The following is a 17,466-nucleotide window of genomic DNA, read 5'->3' on the forward strand; positions in this document are numbered from 1 at the left end:
TACTTGACTCTGCCAAATATTACAATCTGGTTTAAAGAGATGGATGCTTCCAGATAGAAACCTAAGTACGAGGATCAAGATTCTGGTAATGGTTCAAGATTGATCGAAAATGTTTTAACCACTACAAGAAGACTGACATGCATGTTTTTGGGGGGGGTTATTTTTTAAAAAGTTGCCTTAACCCTTGTGCTATCTAGATGACCCCCCCCCCCCCTTCCATTGACATGTTCTCCCTACCATGACAAAGGTGGATAAAGGTGGAAAGATTTCATGTAATCCATGGACACCAGTGAAGATCACAAATCATTGAAGAAAAAAGGTTCAGAGCACTGTCTAGTGGGTCTAGATGACCCCACTCCCAATGTTAAAGTGCCTAGGATAGCACAAGGGTTAAAAATATTGTTGCGGACTGACTTGGACTGGGTGGCTGTTGTTGGGTCGCGTTCTAAATTCTGGAGTTCATTGAACACATCAAGCAGAGATGCTGATTGGCTCTCAGTTCTGTCACTCAGCCTGTTGTTAGGTAGTTTGGACCAATGGGGTTCAGCTATGGGCCGAATAAGGGTAATAGGAGGGCTGATGCGGCTGTGAGCGAATAAGAAGTTGGGTGAAGCGCTCTCAGCAGGAGAGATTCAGGAGTTGCTGAATTAATTGTACGCCGTTGGTTACGGCCTGCAGTAACCAGAATAAAGAACCTTAAAACAGCTCAAGTCTTCGTGCCTCAGTGTGTGAAAGGGACACTTCAATATTGTATGGCTTTTTAGAAATTACATTTAAAAATATGTGCCGTTTATGGCTCTCTCGGCCAAAAAGGTTCCCGACCCCTGGTCTAGTGGGTCTAGATGACCCGACTCCCAATGTTAAAGTGCCTAGGACAGCACAAGGGTTACGGAATCTTCTTTTCTCTGAGGGGAACATCGAAGAGCCACAGAAGTATCTCTGAACACACCACTACACACATAGAGAAGACACGACTGGAATTAAGGATTTTTAGTATTTTAAACACAGGATTTAAAAAAAAATAATTTCACTTGCATGGCGATGGGGGTTAATAATTTGAGCTTGATTTGCAAAAATACAACACAGACTTGCCAAAGTTTACATTAATACTGATAACAAAGTTACTAAAGAGAGATTAGTGTAGTCAGACCATGTCATTTTTTTTTGTCTGGCTTTATTAGAAACAATAAAGTAAATTGCCCAGTGTTCACCACTTAAGGTTATGTCAGATCTATAGGTTTGAATGATATATATATATATATATATATATATATATATATATATATATATATATATATATATATATATATATATATATATATATATATATATATATATATATATATGGTGACAAAGAGAGGCAAGGTAGTCCACACAGGAGGGGTCTCACTCCCAGAAGGAACAATAACAGACATCGAGGACAGTTACAAGTACCTTGGAATTCCCCAGGCAAATGGCAACCTGGAGCAGGCAACAAGGAAAGCTGCAACAGCTAAATACCTCCAACGTGTAAGGCAAGTCCTGAGAAGCCAGCTCAATGGCAAAAATAAGACCCGGGCAATAAACAGCTACGCACTGCCAGTTATCAGATACCCTGCAGGAATAATAAGATGGCCAAAGGAAGAGATACAGACCACGGATGTTAAAACACGAAAGCTCCTCACCATGCATGGAGGGTTCCATCCCAAATCCAGCACCCTGAGACTGTATGCTAGCCTCAAGGAAGGAGGCCGAGGACTTGTGAGCGTAGAAGCCACTATCCAGGATGAAACATCCAAGATGCATGAGTACATCAAGCTCAAGGCCCCAACTGACAGTGTGCTCAGTGAATGTCTCAGACAATGGAGAGCAGAGGACACAGTGCTGGAGGACAGATCCTCACGGGAGGACAAACCCCTGCATGGGATGTACCACAGGACCATAACTGAAGTGGCTGATATCAAGAAGTCCTACCAATGGCTAGAAAGGGCTGGCCTACAGGACAGCACTGAAGCGCTCATCCTGGCAGCTCAGGAACCAGACAAGACCCAAGGTGTAGATCTACCACACCAGACAAGACCCAAGGTGTAGGCTGTGCAAAGAGGCACCTGAAACAATCCAGCACATAACTGCAGGGTGTAAGATGCTGGCAGGTAAAGCATACTTGGAGCGCCACAATCAAGTGGCTGGAATAATATACAGGAACATGTGTGCAGAATATGAACTGGAAACCCCAAGGTCAAAATGGGAAACACCTCCGAAGGTGGTAGAGAATGAGAGGGCAAAGATCCTGTGGGACTTCCAGATCCAGACTGATAGGATGGTAATGGAGAACCAACCAGACATTGTAGTGGTGGATAAAGAACAGAGGAAAGCTGTTGTGGTGGATGTGGCAGTGCCAAGCGATGGGAACATCAGGAAACAGGAACATGAGAAACTGGAGAAATACCAGGGACTCAAAGAAGAACTGGAGAAAGCCTGGAAAGTGAAGGTGACAGTGGTGCCTGTGGTAATTGGAGCACTCGGGGCAGTAACCCCCAAGCTGGAGGAGTGGCTACAACAGATACCTGGAAAGACCTCAGACCTCTCAGTCCAGAAAAGCGCAGTGCTAGGAACGGCTAAGATACTGCAGGACCCTCAAGCTCCCAGGCCTCTGGTAGAGGACCCGGGCTTGGAGGAGAAACCACCCGTGGAGGGTGAGAGGGGCTTTTTTTTTATATATATATATAAAATGCATGCATGCATGCATTAAAAAAAGAAGAGCAGAGTATGGATCATGTTCACTTATTGTTTGTTTATGCTAAGTTAATGCTAAGTTTAGCGACTGTGTCACAAGTTCCTTTCTTCATAACACCTGTAGAGAGAGCATACCTTAAAGTTTGGTCACTTCGGTTTATGAAAAAGACAACGAGTTAACAGAGCTAACAGGGAACCAGAGACCTGTGTGTCTACAAAAGAAATCAAAGAAAACAAAAGCTCCCAAAGAAAATCAGGTATGTAGTTTAAACAAGAAGACAGAAAGTTTGGGGATAAACTCAACACATTAATAAGAAATTAAAGGGTTTGGGTTAATAGTGACTTTAGTTTAAAATTGAAATTCATCTGAGCAAAAACAAATGCTTAGAGTGACTGACGTCAATCAGGAAAATGGTTTGATGCTGTATTGTCTAACAATGATCCTTCAGTATCACATGTTTTTAACATGGAGTTCAGATTACTCAGGGTGTATTCAGACTGGAAAATTCTTTGGTCCGGACCCAGTCTGCCTAATTTGGCCCGGCACACTTTGAATTTTGGTACTTTTGTCGTTCACGCGTAAAATGGTCACCGGTTTTAACTCTGCGGTATTAAAGTGCATTGACACGTGAACCTTAAAGGAGGGTCTAAGGGCAGGGATGCCCACTTTAGTTTAGTCTGTTTAGTTAGTTCAGTTTAGTATGTTCTTATTGAATTCTATGTATTCATGAATTTTGGATTTTATGTTTACTTTACAATTACCGCTACGAAGCCCATTGAGACGACTGTTGTTGTGATTTTGGGGTATATAAATAAAATTGAATTGAATTTAAATATAAAATATCATTTTATAAAGTTTTGTTTTTAAATGTACAACAAACTTTTATTTTGAAACCCTGACCTGTTTCCTGTTTCTTTAGTTTTTTCCCACAAAGTTGAATCTTTAACAGACTGAAATAGAACTCCTGTGTAAAGCTTGCGTTTCTATGCAGAGAGACAGATGACAGACGCAGATGTGACGGAGGCGATGTAAACATTCTGACTGATTAATGAACGTTCTATTTTTTTGTGTCAGCGCAACAGAGACGCACCGCAGATGGACCAGTGAAATCAGCCTCCACAGCATGTTTGCTTGTGAAGCAGGAAGAGCAGGTCAACATGCAATGTAACGCCAGATGGAGACTCCTCGTGCAGTCAGCAACAACTCTTTTCCAAACGGCTGATTTTTGAGTTTTCCTTTATTCAGACTCGTTTGTAGGTCAGAAAACTGGGCACGATGGCCATATACTCTCTATTGCATTAGCCTTATCCTGCAGAAGACAGCAGTGCAGCAGAGTCCCTCTGAAGTCAAAGGCTGAGCAGCAGAGTGTAGCAAAGCTGCAGGTGGCTGGCTGCTAGATAACAGGCAGAGATGTCACCAGAGCAGAAATTTACCAAGTGAATGCACTCCTGCAAGAACGCCAATCTATGTGGCACGAGGCCCAAATGCTCACATCACAAAAGCTACATCAAGAAAACAAGAAATTCTCTAAATGATTGCTAAATAGTTTTATGACTGTAGACGTTCTACTGCATGAAACATGTCATTTTCAGAACTGATCCTGGCATTTTTACCTACAAGTTAAAGAAAAAAAGACTCATGACTGTCATAGGTAACAATTTGCAGTTTTGATTTAGACAAGATCTAAAAATATTGAAATCTGTTTTATAGGAAGAATCCAAAAGGAATTGTTTATTAGAACCAACCAGCCTTACAGGAAACAGGGAGGAAAGCTAAATTGTCCAGGAATCAACAGCACGCGGCGAGTGGAGGAGCTGTCATAACTACACTTATTTTGCATGAAACCACACAGCAATAATTGATGATTTTGTGGAGGACTTGTTTTCAGTTGGACAACTTTACAGCTACATCTAAATATTCATAGTATTTTGATCTTGATAAAGAGTTTAAGTGCATTCTCCAGGCAAGCAGTCACAAATGTGTGAAGTCTGCAGCAGAAGCTTCAATACCCACATTTAGAACTAAAAGTCCTTGATGGTTTGATGTGATATCTTATCAGATGTGAAAGATGCAGACATTTCATGATGCATTCACACTGCTGGTCCACACCAGAATCGGTTTTCTCTGATAGTCCCCTTTGTTTTACTGGTGTAAACACTCACATTTATTATGATGCAAACAAGAGAACTGTCAGTGTTCAGGTTCATTTGCAAGTGACTTCTGGTTTACAGAAGAGGGAAGGAAGAGACTTTCCAGCAAAACAAACATGCAGGTAAAGCAGTGGTAGTGAGTGCTGTGCATTGGTCAGTTGCTCGTCAAACAAAACCAAACTACAGTGGGAATTCTCTGCATTTCTCATTCAGTTGAGTCAGCCAAATGATTCTAGTGAAGAAGCATCTAGATATCTCCGATATCTATTGGATAGTTTCTTTGTGTCACTTTGCTGTCCAAATAGTCGAATGTCAGGTACTAAGACAGATTCTAAAAAGCATTGTTAAAAATCGAAATATTTAGAATTTCTTTTCTTTTAAGAAGGATACGATTTGTGTCAGACGTCTTTGTTGGGCACGCAGAAGGCAGTAATCCCATCTTTCTGGCCCAACCTAAGGATAGAGATGGAACCACTGAGGAAGGTGTCTTGTTCAGGTGACACAGAAACAAACATGAACACTGATTCTCAAACGTAGTCTAAGACGTCCGAATGATGGCGGGAGCCCGCGGTAAAGTGCAGCCATCCCTGGCTGGCACATAAGACTCCCATTCAGTCTGTGACAGGGTGTCACACCACATGATTTATGACGGGTAATTATGGCTGTGGAGGTGACATCATATTGCAGTCTCGTGCTCTGGAATGGCTGCATGCTGTGTATATGTGCTTCTGCCCGTGTGCATGTTGGCATGTGTGTTTCTGACTAATTAGTTCTGCTGTCTGGATCCAGCAGCGGCTGTCTTTGTGTCTTCTGCACAACGGAAGACAAGGCATGTCACAACAACGCATCTTGCCATTTCTCCAGACGTGCTGTAATGCACACGCTTTCCCACAAGCACACGTTTGTACATGTGGACCCTCAGGACTTGTTCTTTTGCAGAAAATGTGAGTGCTTTGTTTAATCAGATGAAAACAGATGAGACTTTTTCCCCTCTGAAGCTGACACAGAGCAGGTCCAACAGAGAGAGAGCAGAGGCAGAGATCTCGCACATTTCATGACAGAGTTAACTATCAGTTTACCACGGTCTGCAACTGGCGGCAGGGAGAAGCATACAATTAGAAATCATTACTCTGCACCTAACTGCTGCTGACAGGCATGGGCACGACAAATGAGAAAATGGAAAGATTATAACACAATTTCTCTCTCCTGCACACACATGCTAATTCACTTGCCAGCTTTAAATAAATGCATTCATATAAACATGATTTGACAAGCCATGCCCCCCTCTTGGACTGGGGGTTCAGACCGTGCAGAGAATACATTTCCTCTCCAATGTATATGTGTGTTGCTGAAGTCTTGCTAAATCCTCTGTCAACCTGGACCATATAAGAAACCCATCTTCGAAAGATTTTCCCAACATTAAATGAATGTTGACGGAGAACTTTTATGTTGTTCAGAGTGTTTGGATGCTTTCAAACGCTGCACATGTGCGTTTGGGACTGTGGGGCAAGTGGCAGTGCCGTCAATGAACTGGGCTGGAGGAAAACAATTAATCCACCATACAGAAAAAGCAGTAGAAATTTAGAGCCAGTCACTATAATGAGAAGCATTCTTCCTGGTACTTTTGTTTTCATTTTTCCACTAAACGAATCCATTTCAGAGTTAACTTGGAAGCCTGGCCACAGCCACAGGTCTCATTAAGAAACAAGCTTTGAAAGTCCATATTCAAACTTGAAACCTATGAAGACAGCAGAAGAAACACCTACCTCGATTAGGTCACCTGGTCACCTTAGATCAAGTACAGAAAAATGACAAAAAAGCATCAACCTTGAGTCTGACCTTTCAGACATGCTTGCCTTTATGCATGCTTTAGGAGGGTATATTTCTTTAAGAAAATAATATTGTTCTCATTTTTTGTTATTAAAGCATGTACTCTTTAGTTTAAGAATCAGTTCATTGTACCTGTTGACCTCCAATTCACTTTTTGGGAGCACAGCATTTATATTTTGTTTGTTTATTTTTTCCCCACTAAATGATAATTCTGAAATGTTGACATGCTCTTTTACCATGAAGACACATTCCCTTTTATTTAAAAACAGAAATCTGTCCCTACCATTGTACAAACTGTCCCCAGCTGTCTCTAAACTCTCACTTACCACAACTCTCCATCAAAAACACCCACATTTTGAATGGAGCTTAAGGGATCCATATTGCTATGAAAACTTGCAGCACAACCCAAACCCATTTCCTGACATGGTACAGTCAGGCAGCAAGGTTTTGGACTTCATTATTTTAGCTCCTTCCCTAAATGAAGTAAGGGGCATGCCGAAAACGCCCCTAGACAACTACTCTGCACCTCGATAAGGAATGTCACATCACTACTGAGTGCTTTTATAAAGCTTTCTATCTTTATTCCACCGTTGACCTCCATGATAGAACAAACTCTGAAATAAGACAACAGAACAATCCGATGATTTAGCTTTTGACACATTCCAATTTAGGGATCTAAAATCAAGCTGCATGCAGGACACTTTTCTCTGTGCACTTCTCTCATAATCTTCAATGCACATCATGTATGACGAGATGAATCTGTCACTTTGACGTGTGCCATCAGTGTTCTCTTACACGACAAAGCGTCCTGTTCTTTGTAAAGCAGGCTGTTCCGTCTGCCACGTAAGCTCTGCGAATCTCCATCCAAGAGCTTTCAGAAGGTGTTGCTGTCTTTTCAGGCCTACTACAGTACATCACCTACTATGACTCAGAAGTCCTCTGTTGTTTTCATGTGTTTCAGCAGAGCACTGAACAATGTGTCCTAAATCTACAACACAGTAGTGTGGTGTCTGATCACGCCGATTCAGGGGGAGGAATAGAGATTGAGTCTCGTCTAACACTCAGAAGCACAGATTGTAAAGGCCTGTAATTATTTCTGCTGTCTCTGCTTCTTTTATCCAACTCTATCCCTGTGAGAAGGAGGGTCTAAGGGCAGGGATCCTCAGTTTAATTTAGTCTGTTTAGTTTATCCATTACCTATTGAATTCTAGATAGATAGATAGATTTGTCATTGTCCGTTGTACAATGAAATTGACTTCATGTTCATTATGATTCCATGTTTTTTATACAGTTAGCCCATTGAGACGACTATTGTTGTAGCATTGGGCTGTATAAATAATATTGAATTGAATAGAAGTCAATACAAGCAGAAACCAGGGCACACTTAAGTGAATAAGAATGTGTGCAAGAGAAAAATTAAGATAAGGTTTTAATTCCAAACTAGGAGATCTGACTGTCAGGAGGGATGGGGTCAGAAAAACCCATGTTTTTGGTCCTAAACCTAATGCCATTTAAGACATCAAGATGGGTTACATTCTCATCTTTCCAGGGTTCATAGAGAAAAAGTGGCTTTAATAACGAGGATGAGACTTTGTAGCTATAATAGAAATGCCTTTAAGGTCAAAAAGCTGCACATGTAATAAAGCTCCCATCATCTCATCTGTGTGCTGCAAGGGCAACAACAAGGGGCAAACGTTTGTGTGGTTCACCAAGTAACCTCTAGAGCAGGGGTCACCAATGCTGCGCACGCGGGCGCATGATCGCCTGAACGACCACTTAAAGCGAACGCCACGCGTGCTCTAAACATGTCACAGATCACAATGGAATTCAATGGAAATGTAAAGTTTCATTCGTGTTTGGAACAAATTAGGAGTGAAACAGATCTCTAGCCATGGTTAAGCACACATGTACCATGGATTACCCCCCCTCCCCCCCCGCCCTCCTTGTGCGCACTTTGTTTAAATGAACTGTCTGTTCACACGAACACAAGTTGCACATCAAATTCACGTCCACTGTTTTTGTTTTAAGTTGCTGCTTGACATTAGTCCAAACGTGTTAACCCAAAGCTCCCGCCGCGTGTGGGAGGAGCTTCCGTCGTGACCTCATCACGGAACACACAAAAGATAAGAGTTTAGGTTGATTTAGCTGTCAGCTGTCATCCTCTGATTCTCTTACTTTTTTTTCAAGATGCGATGTCTCATTGCTTTGCAGACTTTTTTCACAAGGCCTGTGAAAAAAAATCCCAGAAAGCAACTGAAGATTCGTTTAGAGCTGCACATTTGATCAGGTTAGGCCTCAATGTAGACCTCCCACATACACAGTAAAGGATCAGACAAATCACAGAGACTATTGATAAAACTAGCAGTATTAAGCTGAAAATGCTGCACAGAATGTTACATTTTCATTTATTAGGTTTTCAAAAAAACTCAGAAACTTGTTATGACAGAATATTTATGATTTCCTTGCCTTAAAAATGTTACAAGTAATCCTTCGTACCACCAATACAACAGTGTCCCTCCTGACTTTCAAATGTTTGAGCAGATAAACAGAAATAAATCAATGTTTCATGTTTCTGCATCTTTTTACTTGCCGTTAGTATTGTTTAAGTCATTTATTAGAATTGCAGAAAATAATTACTATTGATGTGTGAGCAATCCATTCTTAGTATTAAAATAACTACTGCTAATTATTATTATCATTACTATTCTGTGGTTTTGTATTTTTGGGGAATGTGCAGCAAACAGGTCCTGTGTAGCCCTTCGTACTATTCATAAAATAACCCACATCCTCAAAAAGGTTGGTGATCTCTGCTGTATGTAAAATGTAACTAGTTAGTTTTTTATTCATTGAAACCTAACATGGTTTACCAGGAAACATCTACACACACTTTTTTTTAATATGACCCCCCCTTCTCGCTAACCCTTCACTGCATATTCAGAACTCTTGAACCCCTTTCAGGGTCACGAGGTTGCTGGAGCCAACCCAGCTGCCATTGAGCAAAGGCAGAGTACATCCTAAACAGGTCGCCAGTCTTTTGCAGGACCACACGCACAGACTCACACCTGGGGAGGATTTAGAGACATCACTACCGAAGAAAAAACCAACACATGCAACAGAACATGCTAACTCCACCAGAAAGGTCCCAGCTGGGATTTGAACCAGGCCTGGGTGGGGTGAGAGTGCTAACCACTACACCTCCATGCAGCCCCCACCCCATAACAAAATTACACATAGTTATAACAGCCTAACTGGGCAACATTTATACACCTTAGACTTTTTTGTGTCTGAGCCATGTCCATGTCCATGTCTAGGGCTTAAAGCAAGCAACTCTCCATTTTGGTTGCTTTACAGTCATGGTTGCACTGGTGTGACCACTTTCACTCTGGAGAATGAGTTCTAACTAAAGCAAACGATGCAGAGACACAGCAGATCACACGTCTGGTGTGTCTGAGCCGTCACATTTGACTGGGACTTGAAAAGGTGACTGGTATCTGTCCAAAACGAAAACATAACTCATTTGGTGGTATTTTCCTTCCTGCAAATCTGAGATGGAACCAGCAACTCTGTTATTCAGCCTGTAAGAGTCTCAGCCCACTGAATTATTGAAGATTTTTATATTTTGGTTCTAGTTTCCATGCCGTTCCATAAAACTTAAACAGTCTTCAATTTCCTTCATCACTTTTTTAAGATTTGAGTAATCGCTGAATCAACACTTCCATCAATCTTGAATCCCTCGAGCAGAGTCAACTCTTGTGTTTACTTGAACTCGCCACTTAGCTGGCAAACCTGATGTGTGTGATGCCGTGTGAGGGTGCTGCAGCGGCCAGTCTTTGCTGTAAGAGGCAGATTCTCATTAGAAAGATGTGCTGATGTGTTTACAGCAGCGTTGCATGTTGTGATCAGTCAGTTTGTGTCAGTCAACAGTTTCTATGCAGACGGGAGTTTAACGGGGGCACTGCCCTTTTCATCCAGCCGGGAGCCCTGAGGGCAAAACTGTCCCTCTGCACTGCCAGACACCACTTAGCCCGCACTGACTGTCCACTTTACTCACAGTAATGTTTATCCGTGTGCTCAAGACCCCACCCATCAAAGCAAAGAAAAGGAATGAGCCAAGAAACAAACACTTCCTTCACAGCTTTCCTTGTAGTCACCATCACAGGTTACTTCATTAGTTCTGTAACAAGCTTCTCCTTCAAAGGTCCTGAATTGCTGACTTGTGCCTGTGAGAAGATAAATGAGACTGGAAACACATGGCCACTCAATCCTTCATGGCATTATTTAACTCTACAATAAAAGGAGGAAATATCTTTCTTCAGACGATTCTCTTTATTGACTTGACAGCCAAAGCCAATCTTATTTTTAAGATCTGGAAGCAATCTTCATAAAATCACAGAGAAATCTGTGTGGTGGTTTTAAAAGACAAACATGAAAAGGTGTAGAGATGAATTCAACATTCCTCCACCTGCCAGAGGCTGCCGATTGTGAGAGTTCAGATCCTGATCGCAATCATGTTGATTAAAAGGAAAAAATGTAAAAGTAAAAAATTTTATATCTAATTTTAAAATTCAATTTCATTTTCATAGCCTAATTTACAACAATAGTCATCTCAATGGGCTTCATACCAGTAATTGCACAATGAACATGAATCAGCTCATTCTCTTCTCTAGAAATGCTCTTTTTAAAAATTAATATTATTTTATAAGATTTAGTCTTATACATTTTCAGGATTGTTTTTAATGTGTTGATTTTGAAAATGGCCCCAATAACTTCAGTTACTTTCTCTCAGCTGTAAGCGCTAAACTTGGCATAAAATCATTTACCCTATAATTCCGAGTGAATGTAGATGTAGAAGCATAGACAGAGACATTTTTCCTTTGCTTGTCAGAGAAACATTCCTGCTGTCTGTACTGCAGATCCTTCTGGGCTCTGTCTTTCTCTTTCCCTGTGAAATCCTCTTGTTCGTGACTCAGCTGAGCAGCAAATGCTTTTAAAATTTGATATCAAAACTCGAACTTTGAATGGGACATTTCACAACATGTTTAATGATTCATTACAATACCTAAAACGCTAGTGATTAGGGTTTTATGAGGCAAGTATCACTCAGCCAATTCCACCTGTGGCTCTCTGTAGCTCGTTGTCATGTCCTTCGTTTCACACTCCTCCCTTTTCTATTTAATAACTATTTTTTAATTAAATAACTAAAAATATACCCGAACATAAAATTCACTTACAGTAAATCTATTTGACCAGGCACGGAAACGGGGAAAACAAACCAGGACAGTTGCAAATCTTCCTTCGATGTCACAGCTTCAGATGTCTTCAGCTTGTGTCGGTCTGATCAGTCTCAGTGAAATGTCTGTGTATTTTTTTAAACTCATTTTTAAAGTTTTAATGAGTTGAATTAAAACCGAGGCACCACATCATTTGGTTGTCTTTTGTAATGGGTGGTCTACCAACCTTTTTCAATGTTTTTTCCACATGTACGTTTGAATGGCAGTCACATCACAGACATATGACTTTTGGCCGGCCGCTTTGACTCGATCTTGTCACACTTACTCAGCTTCAGACAAAACACAAACAAACGGCAGTAATCAGCCATGAAGGTTAAGTGTGCAGCGCGCTCATGCATGCGCCTTTATGTGGGTCAGTGTGTGAACAGGACAGCACCATCTTTATTGCTTGTTTGGAGCAGGAGCTTCACCCTCAGAGGGGGGACCCTGTGGAAGAGTGCAGACGTGGGGGTTCCTGTCTGCTCTTTGGTGATGACCATCAGCTTTCTCATTATGAGTCTGAGCTGTCAGGAGAGCTGAAGGAGACCCTGCCCTCCTGACAAACAGAGATGCAAATAATTATGAGTGTCTCTTGTGGAATATGCAGTAAATTGATACATGCTTAATACTGTACCTTTGGGCTGCCTGTCTGCATCGGAGTTGTCAGATGTATTCGACAAATGAACGCATCCAGAAGGAATTAATTGGATTTGGGAGCACAAACACTCCCCAGCAGACACACACATACACACACACACACACAGGCTGCACACATGCCTCCTTTATTCCAGTCATGCCTTGCAGAAATGTCTGCCACCCCCTCCCTCTGCCCACCCCGCCCTGATGGATCGGTCTGCGTCCCTTATCCTTCCAACACACACACGTGGTGATGCTCCCCAGCGGATTCGGCATCTCTCTTGGATACAGCGTTTCCATGGCAACCACGTTTTCTGCACGTGCAGATTCAGACGGAGTATGGGGGGTGGGAAAGAGGCCACTCCTATCGATTCACTGGCTGGCTATTGATTTGCAGTGTGGTGCAGCACACTCACCTACAGCAGCACCCCCATACAGGCATGCTTGTGCTCAGTGTCAGACATCAGACTGACTGGAGATTTTTTTTAGAGGAATCACTTTGTTTTTTGACAAGCTGGGCCTTTTATGTGTGGCAGTAATTAGCTGCAATTGTAATGAAACTGAAGGTCAAGCTATAAAAGAAGCACCAAGACACGAGTCACATTTTTCAGTTCCAGCTGATTTTATTTCCTTCTTGAAAGAAAGAAAAAACAAATAAAAAAATCTGTACAGAGGTTCGAGAGGCAGTGATTGACCCAAACATTGGCTGGTTTTGAGCAAAAGACTTCAAATGATATTGGCATGATCAGACAAAACATGAATATACACAACGTATTGCACAAATGGAAAAGAAAAAAAGACGATAGAAAAACAGGTTCTGACGTTTTTCAACCTCTGGACCATCTTCTTCAGATTAAGAATGTCCAAAGATGGCTGTCCTAGTGCCTGTCATTGTTCATCATCATCATACATAAAAACACGCAATCTTTGCTTATAGTACAGTCAATTTACATAAATATCTTCATGTTATTATTCTTTTAAAAATCTTAAACACAACAGCTATAGCTACATATACCTGAATCTGAAATACAAATGCTATTTGCCATGCCATAATATAGGAAAACAATTAGCCTGCTATACTTAGCCAACAGGTACAGAAAGGTTAAATACTTTTTTTTTTCTTTTTGATGCACTTTGCGCAATAACAGATGAAGCACTTCATACATCTCCTCCCTCCAAAGTTTAGGCAAAAAGTGGAATGAGTGTAAAATTCCATCCAGTGGTTCAAATAAAATCTATCTTATAAGAAGCAAACCAGACCAAATAAGAAAGCACACAGAGGTATTAGCTCTTTCCAAACTGTGACTCTTTCACTGGAGATCTATGTGGAATTGAAACCCAGTCACCACTCAGACTGGGAGCCTCAGTGGTGCTTTGTTTGGTGAAGCTGGAGTCACTGTCCCATTAAGAAGCATGTGGGTAAATACTGTAAACACTGTGTGAGGTCAGATTGTGCCAAACAAACCCCCGTCCTCTGTCTGCACCTCTAAACCCATGCAAACAACAATGCTGATGGCTGCCCGCCCGCTCGCCCCCGCCCACCCACGTCTTTCTATAGATTTTGTACAAAAATACAAGTAGAAAATCATGACACACTCAAAGTCTCCTGAAAAATGAGTCAACACTTTAAATAAGATACACTTCTAGCCCTTCCGCTCGCTGGATACAGACAGGTGTTATGTGCACAAACACAAACGAGACCTGTACAAGAACAATACTTCTATGTATAAAAAACTTTTGGCTGTATAAATACATTGATACAAAAGAAAAAAAACATCTTACACAGGAACTACAAAGTTGAAGCTCTAAGCAAAAAAGAATCAGGAAATATTAGTCCTGAATTGTGCACTAAGTGATAGAAAAAGGTTTCTGAAGTTTTCAGCCTGTCTGTTTTTGTGTCCTGCCGTTGAGAGAGAAGCTGGTGATCGTGAATTGTGTCCTGTGGCCACGCATTTTGCGTGAATACGCATTGAATAAAAACAGAATCCTCCTCAACTTGGAGGGCATGGGAGGGGATCACTACACCTGAATAGCAACATGATGGTTGATGTGAATCAGTAGGGTTTTAGAGAGAACCCCGCGTGTGGAGCTCCAGTGTCCGTGTCCCTCCCGGACGCAAAGGTTAAAGGTTCGGTCTCCGTCCTCGTTCCCTGCGGGACTGGGTTGAACGTTGGTGCTCGTCGCCGCTCCTTGCTTACATTCACTCCTCCTCCTCTGTGTCCAAATGCAAACTCAGCATTCTCCTCCGTGTCTGCGCCAGACCTGCCTGTCAGACGCACAGGATGCGGGCCAAGTGTCTGAGCGGCGCGTGTCTGGACATTAACCCCAGGACGGGCCACTTATGTTTTTTTTTTTTCAGTTTTCACTCTCCCCCATTCAGTGAAGAACTAGAGGGAAGAATGTGACGCACACGTCAGGCAGGCGTGAGAGGGGTGACAGAGTTCAAACGGGGTCATCATTTCAGTAGGTGAACACCAGGTTGGAGATCGTGGACTCCAACCACTCTCCCGAGATCATCTCGCTGACTTCGGGCGTGCAGTAGTCGGAGAAGTCAAAGTGAGATCCCGCCCCGCACTCCCTGAAGCTCCAGTCCAAGTCCCGGTCCACCTCCGTGTCGGAGAGGCCCGTGCCGCCCAGAGACATGCTCTCAAACCCGGGGCTGCGGCTTAAGTCAAATCGCTCGTCTTCAAACTCTTCATCAGACGAGGACGACACGGATGAGGAAGAGTGCGCGGCTGATGGCGTTGGGGAGGGGGCGCGTGCGTACCGGAGCCGCGCGGTGTGTGAGGACTCGCTGGAGCGCGGGCTCTGCTCCTCGTACAGGCTCAGCGGGTCGCTGGACTCCGCCGAGCTGCTGGGGGTGGGACTGGCCGGGACACCCACGGAGGGCGGGTCACTCTCCAGACTACCCGTGCCACCGAACACGTGGGCGCGCCTCGGCTCACCCGTGAGCTTCTCGGGGATCTGCCGGGCCCCGGACACTGACCTGGATTTGAAGAGTGAGTGGTGGTCACCAGACTCCGGTCCAGAGGCGCCCCTACTGCCCCCCTGTTTGTGCGTCCTGCTGGCGCTCTTGGGCGCGGGGCTCTTCTTGCCGCTGATCTTGGCGCTGCGCTCCCCGTTCTTCTCTGGTTGCTTGTTTGTTCCACTTCCGGTCTTGACCTTCTTTCGGGGCCGGTACTTGTAGTCTGGGTAGTCGGCCATATGTTTGAGTCGGAGGCGCTCAGCCTCGCGGATGAAGGGGATTTTGTCGGTGTCTTTGAGCAGCTTCCAGCGCTTCCCCAGCCGCTTGGAGATCTCCGCGTTGTGCATGTCCGGTGACTGCTCCATGATCTTCCGCCTCTCGATCTGGGACCAGACCATGAACGCGTTCATGGGCCGCTTGATGTGGCCGGTGGGAGTCTTACACCAAGCCAAGTCGCTGCGCTCCCGGGAGGACGGCGACCCAGAGATCGGACAGGAGTCCATCTCCAGGTCCATGTCTCCCGTGTCCGTAGAGTCCCCGCCGGGAGAGTGAGCGTGCGCGCTCACGTGCTGCACCATCTCTGTTCAGAGAGCTGCTCTGAGAAACTTCAAATGTCACAAAATCAGGTCACTGATGGATCATAAAAACTTCAACCGCGTCTCCTTTCTGCTTCTTCTCAGTTCAGCGATCGCTCTAAACTTTCGTCAGCTTTAAAAATCAAGAAAAGCCCCCCCTGCAAAAAAAAAAAAAAAAAAACTTTTGACATCAGCTCTCAACTGCCTGTGCGGCTGAAAACCCGCTCTGCGAGGCAGAAAATGCGGCGCTGTGCGCAAGCGTCCCTCAGGTGCGTCTGGCCGTCTGCAGCGCAGCTTGTCTGTGCGGTGGGGGGACCATGTGGCTGAATGGAGCGGCTGCGCTTTCTCATAGTCTCCCGGTTTGTCGTGCGGCTCTAAAGCGTTACTGTAAACACATCAGCAAGAAGCTCACCTATTTATAGTCTTTTCGCGAGACGGGCCACCCAATCAGCTTCTGTCTCCATAGTCACTTTTAGGCAAAGCCCCTCCCCTGGCCTCCCATTGGACGAATAAAAAAGGGGAAATAATAATAATAATTTGCAATCAGGATCCTTGTGTCTGACCTCATTCCTCTCAGACTCCACTTCAAGGAAGAAGAACTTGGAGCATGTTTGTCACTTCATGTGTTCTCTAGAAGACTGCCAGTGTCCTAGTCCTGCAGTGGGAGAGGTTCACCCAGCTAGAAATAGGTGATTCAAATCTGTTAATGCTTGGTGGTGAGAAAAAGCTGAGGAACAAACACACAACCATGAGCCACAACATGTTTTGTCAGTCTGACAGCAGTTTGTGTGCAAGGAAGAGGCAGGAATTTGCTCAACCTGTTATTTTTACAAATCATTGCAACATCAGATCCCAAGCTGACATCATCCAACAGCAGAAAAAAAGAACTGAGACCAGATGATGTTGTTATTTACAGCAAACCCCACACCAGAAAAGCCACAAGGAAGGCTGTGTGTCAGACCCACAACAGCAGGAAGGTGGGGGAGTCTCACAGCGGCAGCAGCGGCGGCGGCAGCAGCGGCGGCAGCAGCAGCGGCGGCAGCAGCAGCGGCGGCAGCAGCAGCGGCGGCAGCAGCAGCAGCATTCTCTCCTGCAAACAGTCCTCCTGCTGGAACGTGTCATGTCAGGCCACACCGCTGGGTGTCAGGCTGGGGCCAAAAGCAGAATGCTAAACACTCACACATGCTTGTGCGTTCACATGTGCAGCAGATCTGTCTCTATTCTGTTTGCTGCTGCCATCATTAAATCAAGCAGGTGATGTCATCATGAAGGGTGACTGCTCCTCACAGTTTCAAGTGAGGACATTAAGGGAATGGTTAACCTT

The 17,466-nt window shown here is 43.7% G+C and overlaps 1 protein-coding gene across 1 annotated transcript; it reads right to left on the bottom strand.

The window, feature by feature from the left end:
* Positions 1-13,200: 13,200 nt before the first annotated feature.
* Positions 13,201-16,646, bottom strand: sox4a (SRY-box transcription factor 4a). The gene has a single exon (XM_020699919.3). The coding sequence runs from the start codon at positions 16,143-16,145 to the stop codon at positions 15,063-15,065; it is 1,083 nt and encodes a 360-aa protein (XP_020555578.1). The 5' UTR covers positions 16,146-16,646; the 3' UTR covers positions 13,201-15,062.
* Positions 16,647-17,466: the final 820 nt, after the last annotated feature.

This window comes from Oryzias latipes, chromosome 11 (assembly GCF_053564925.1).
Source record: "Oryzias latipes strain Hd-rR chromosome 11, Olatipes_Hd-rR_3.1".
Classification (NCBI taxonomy): domain Eukaryota; kingdom Metazoa; phylum Chordata; class Actinopteri; order Beloniformes; family Adrianichthyidae; genus Oryzias; species Oryzias latipes.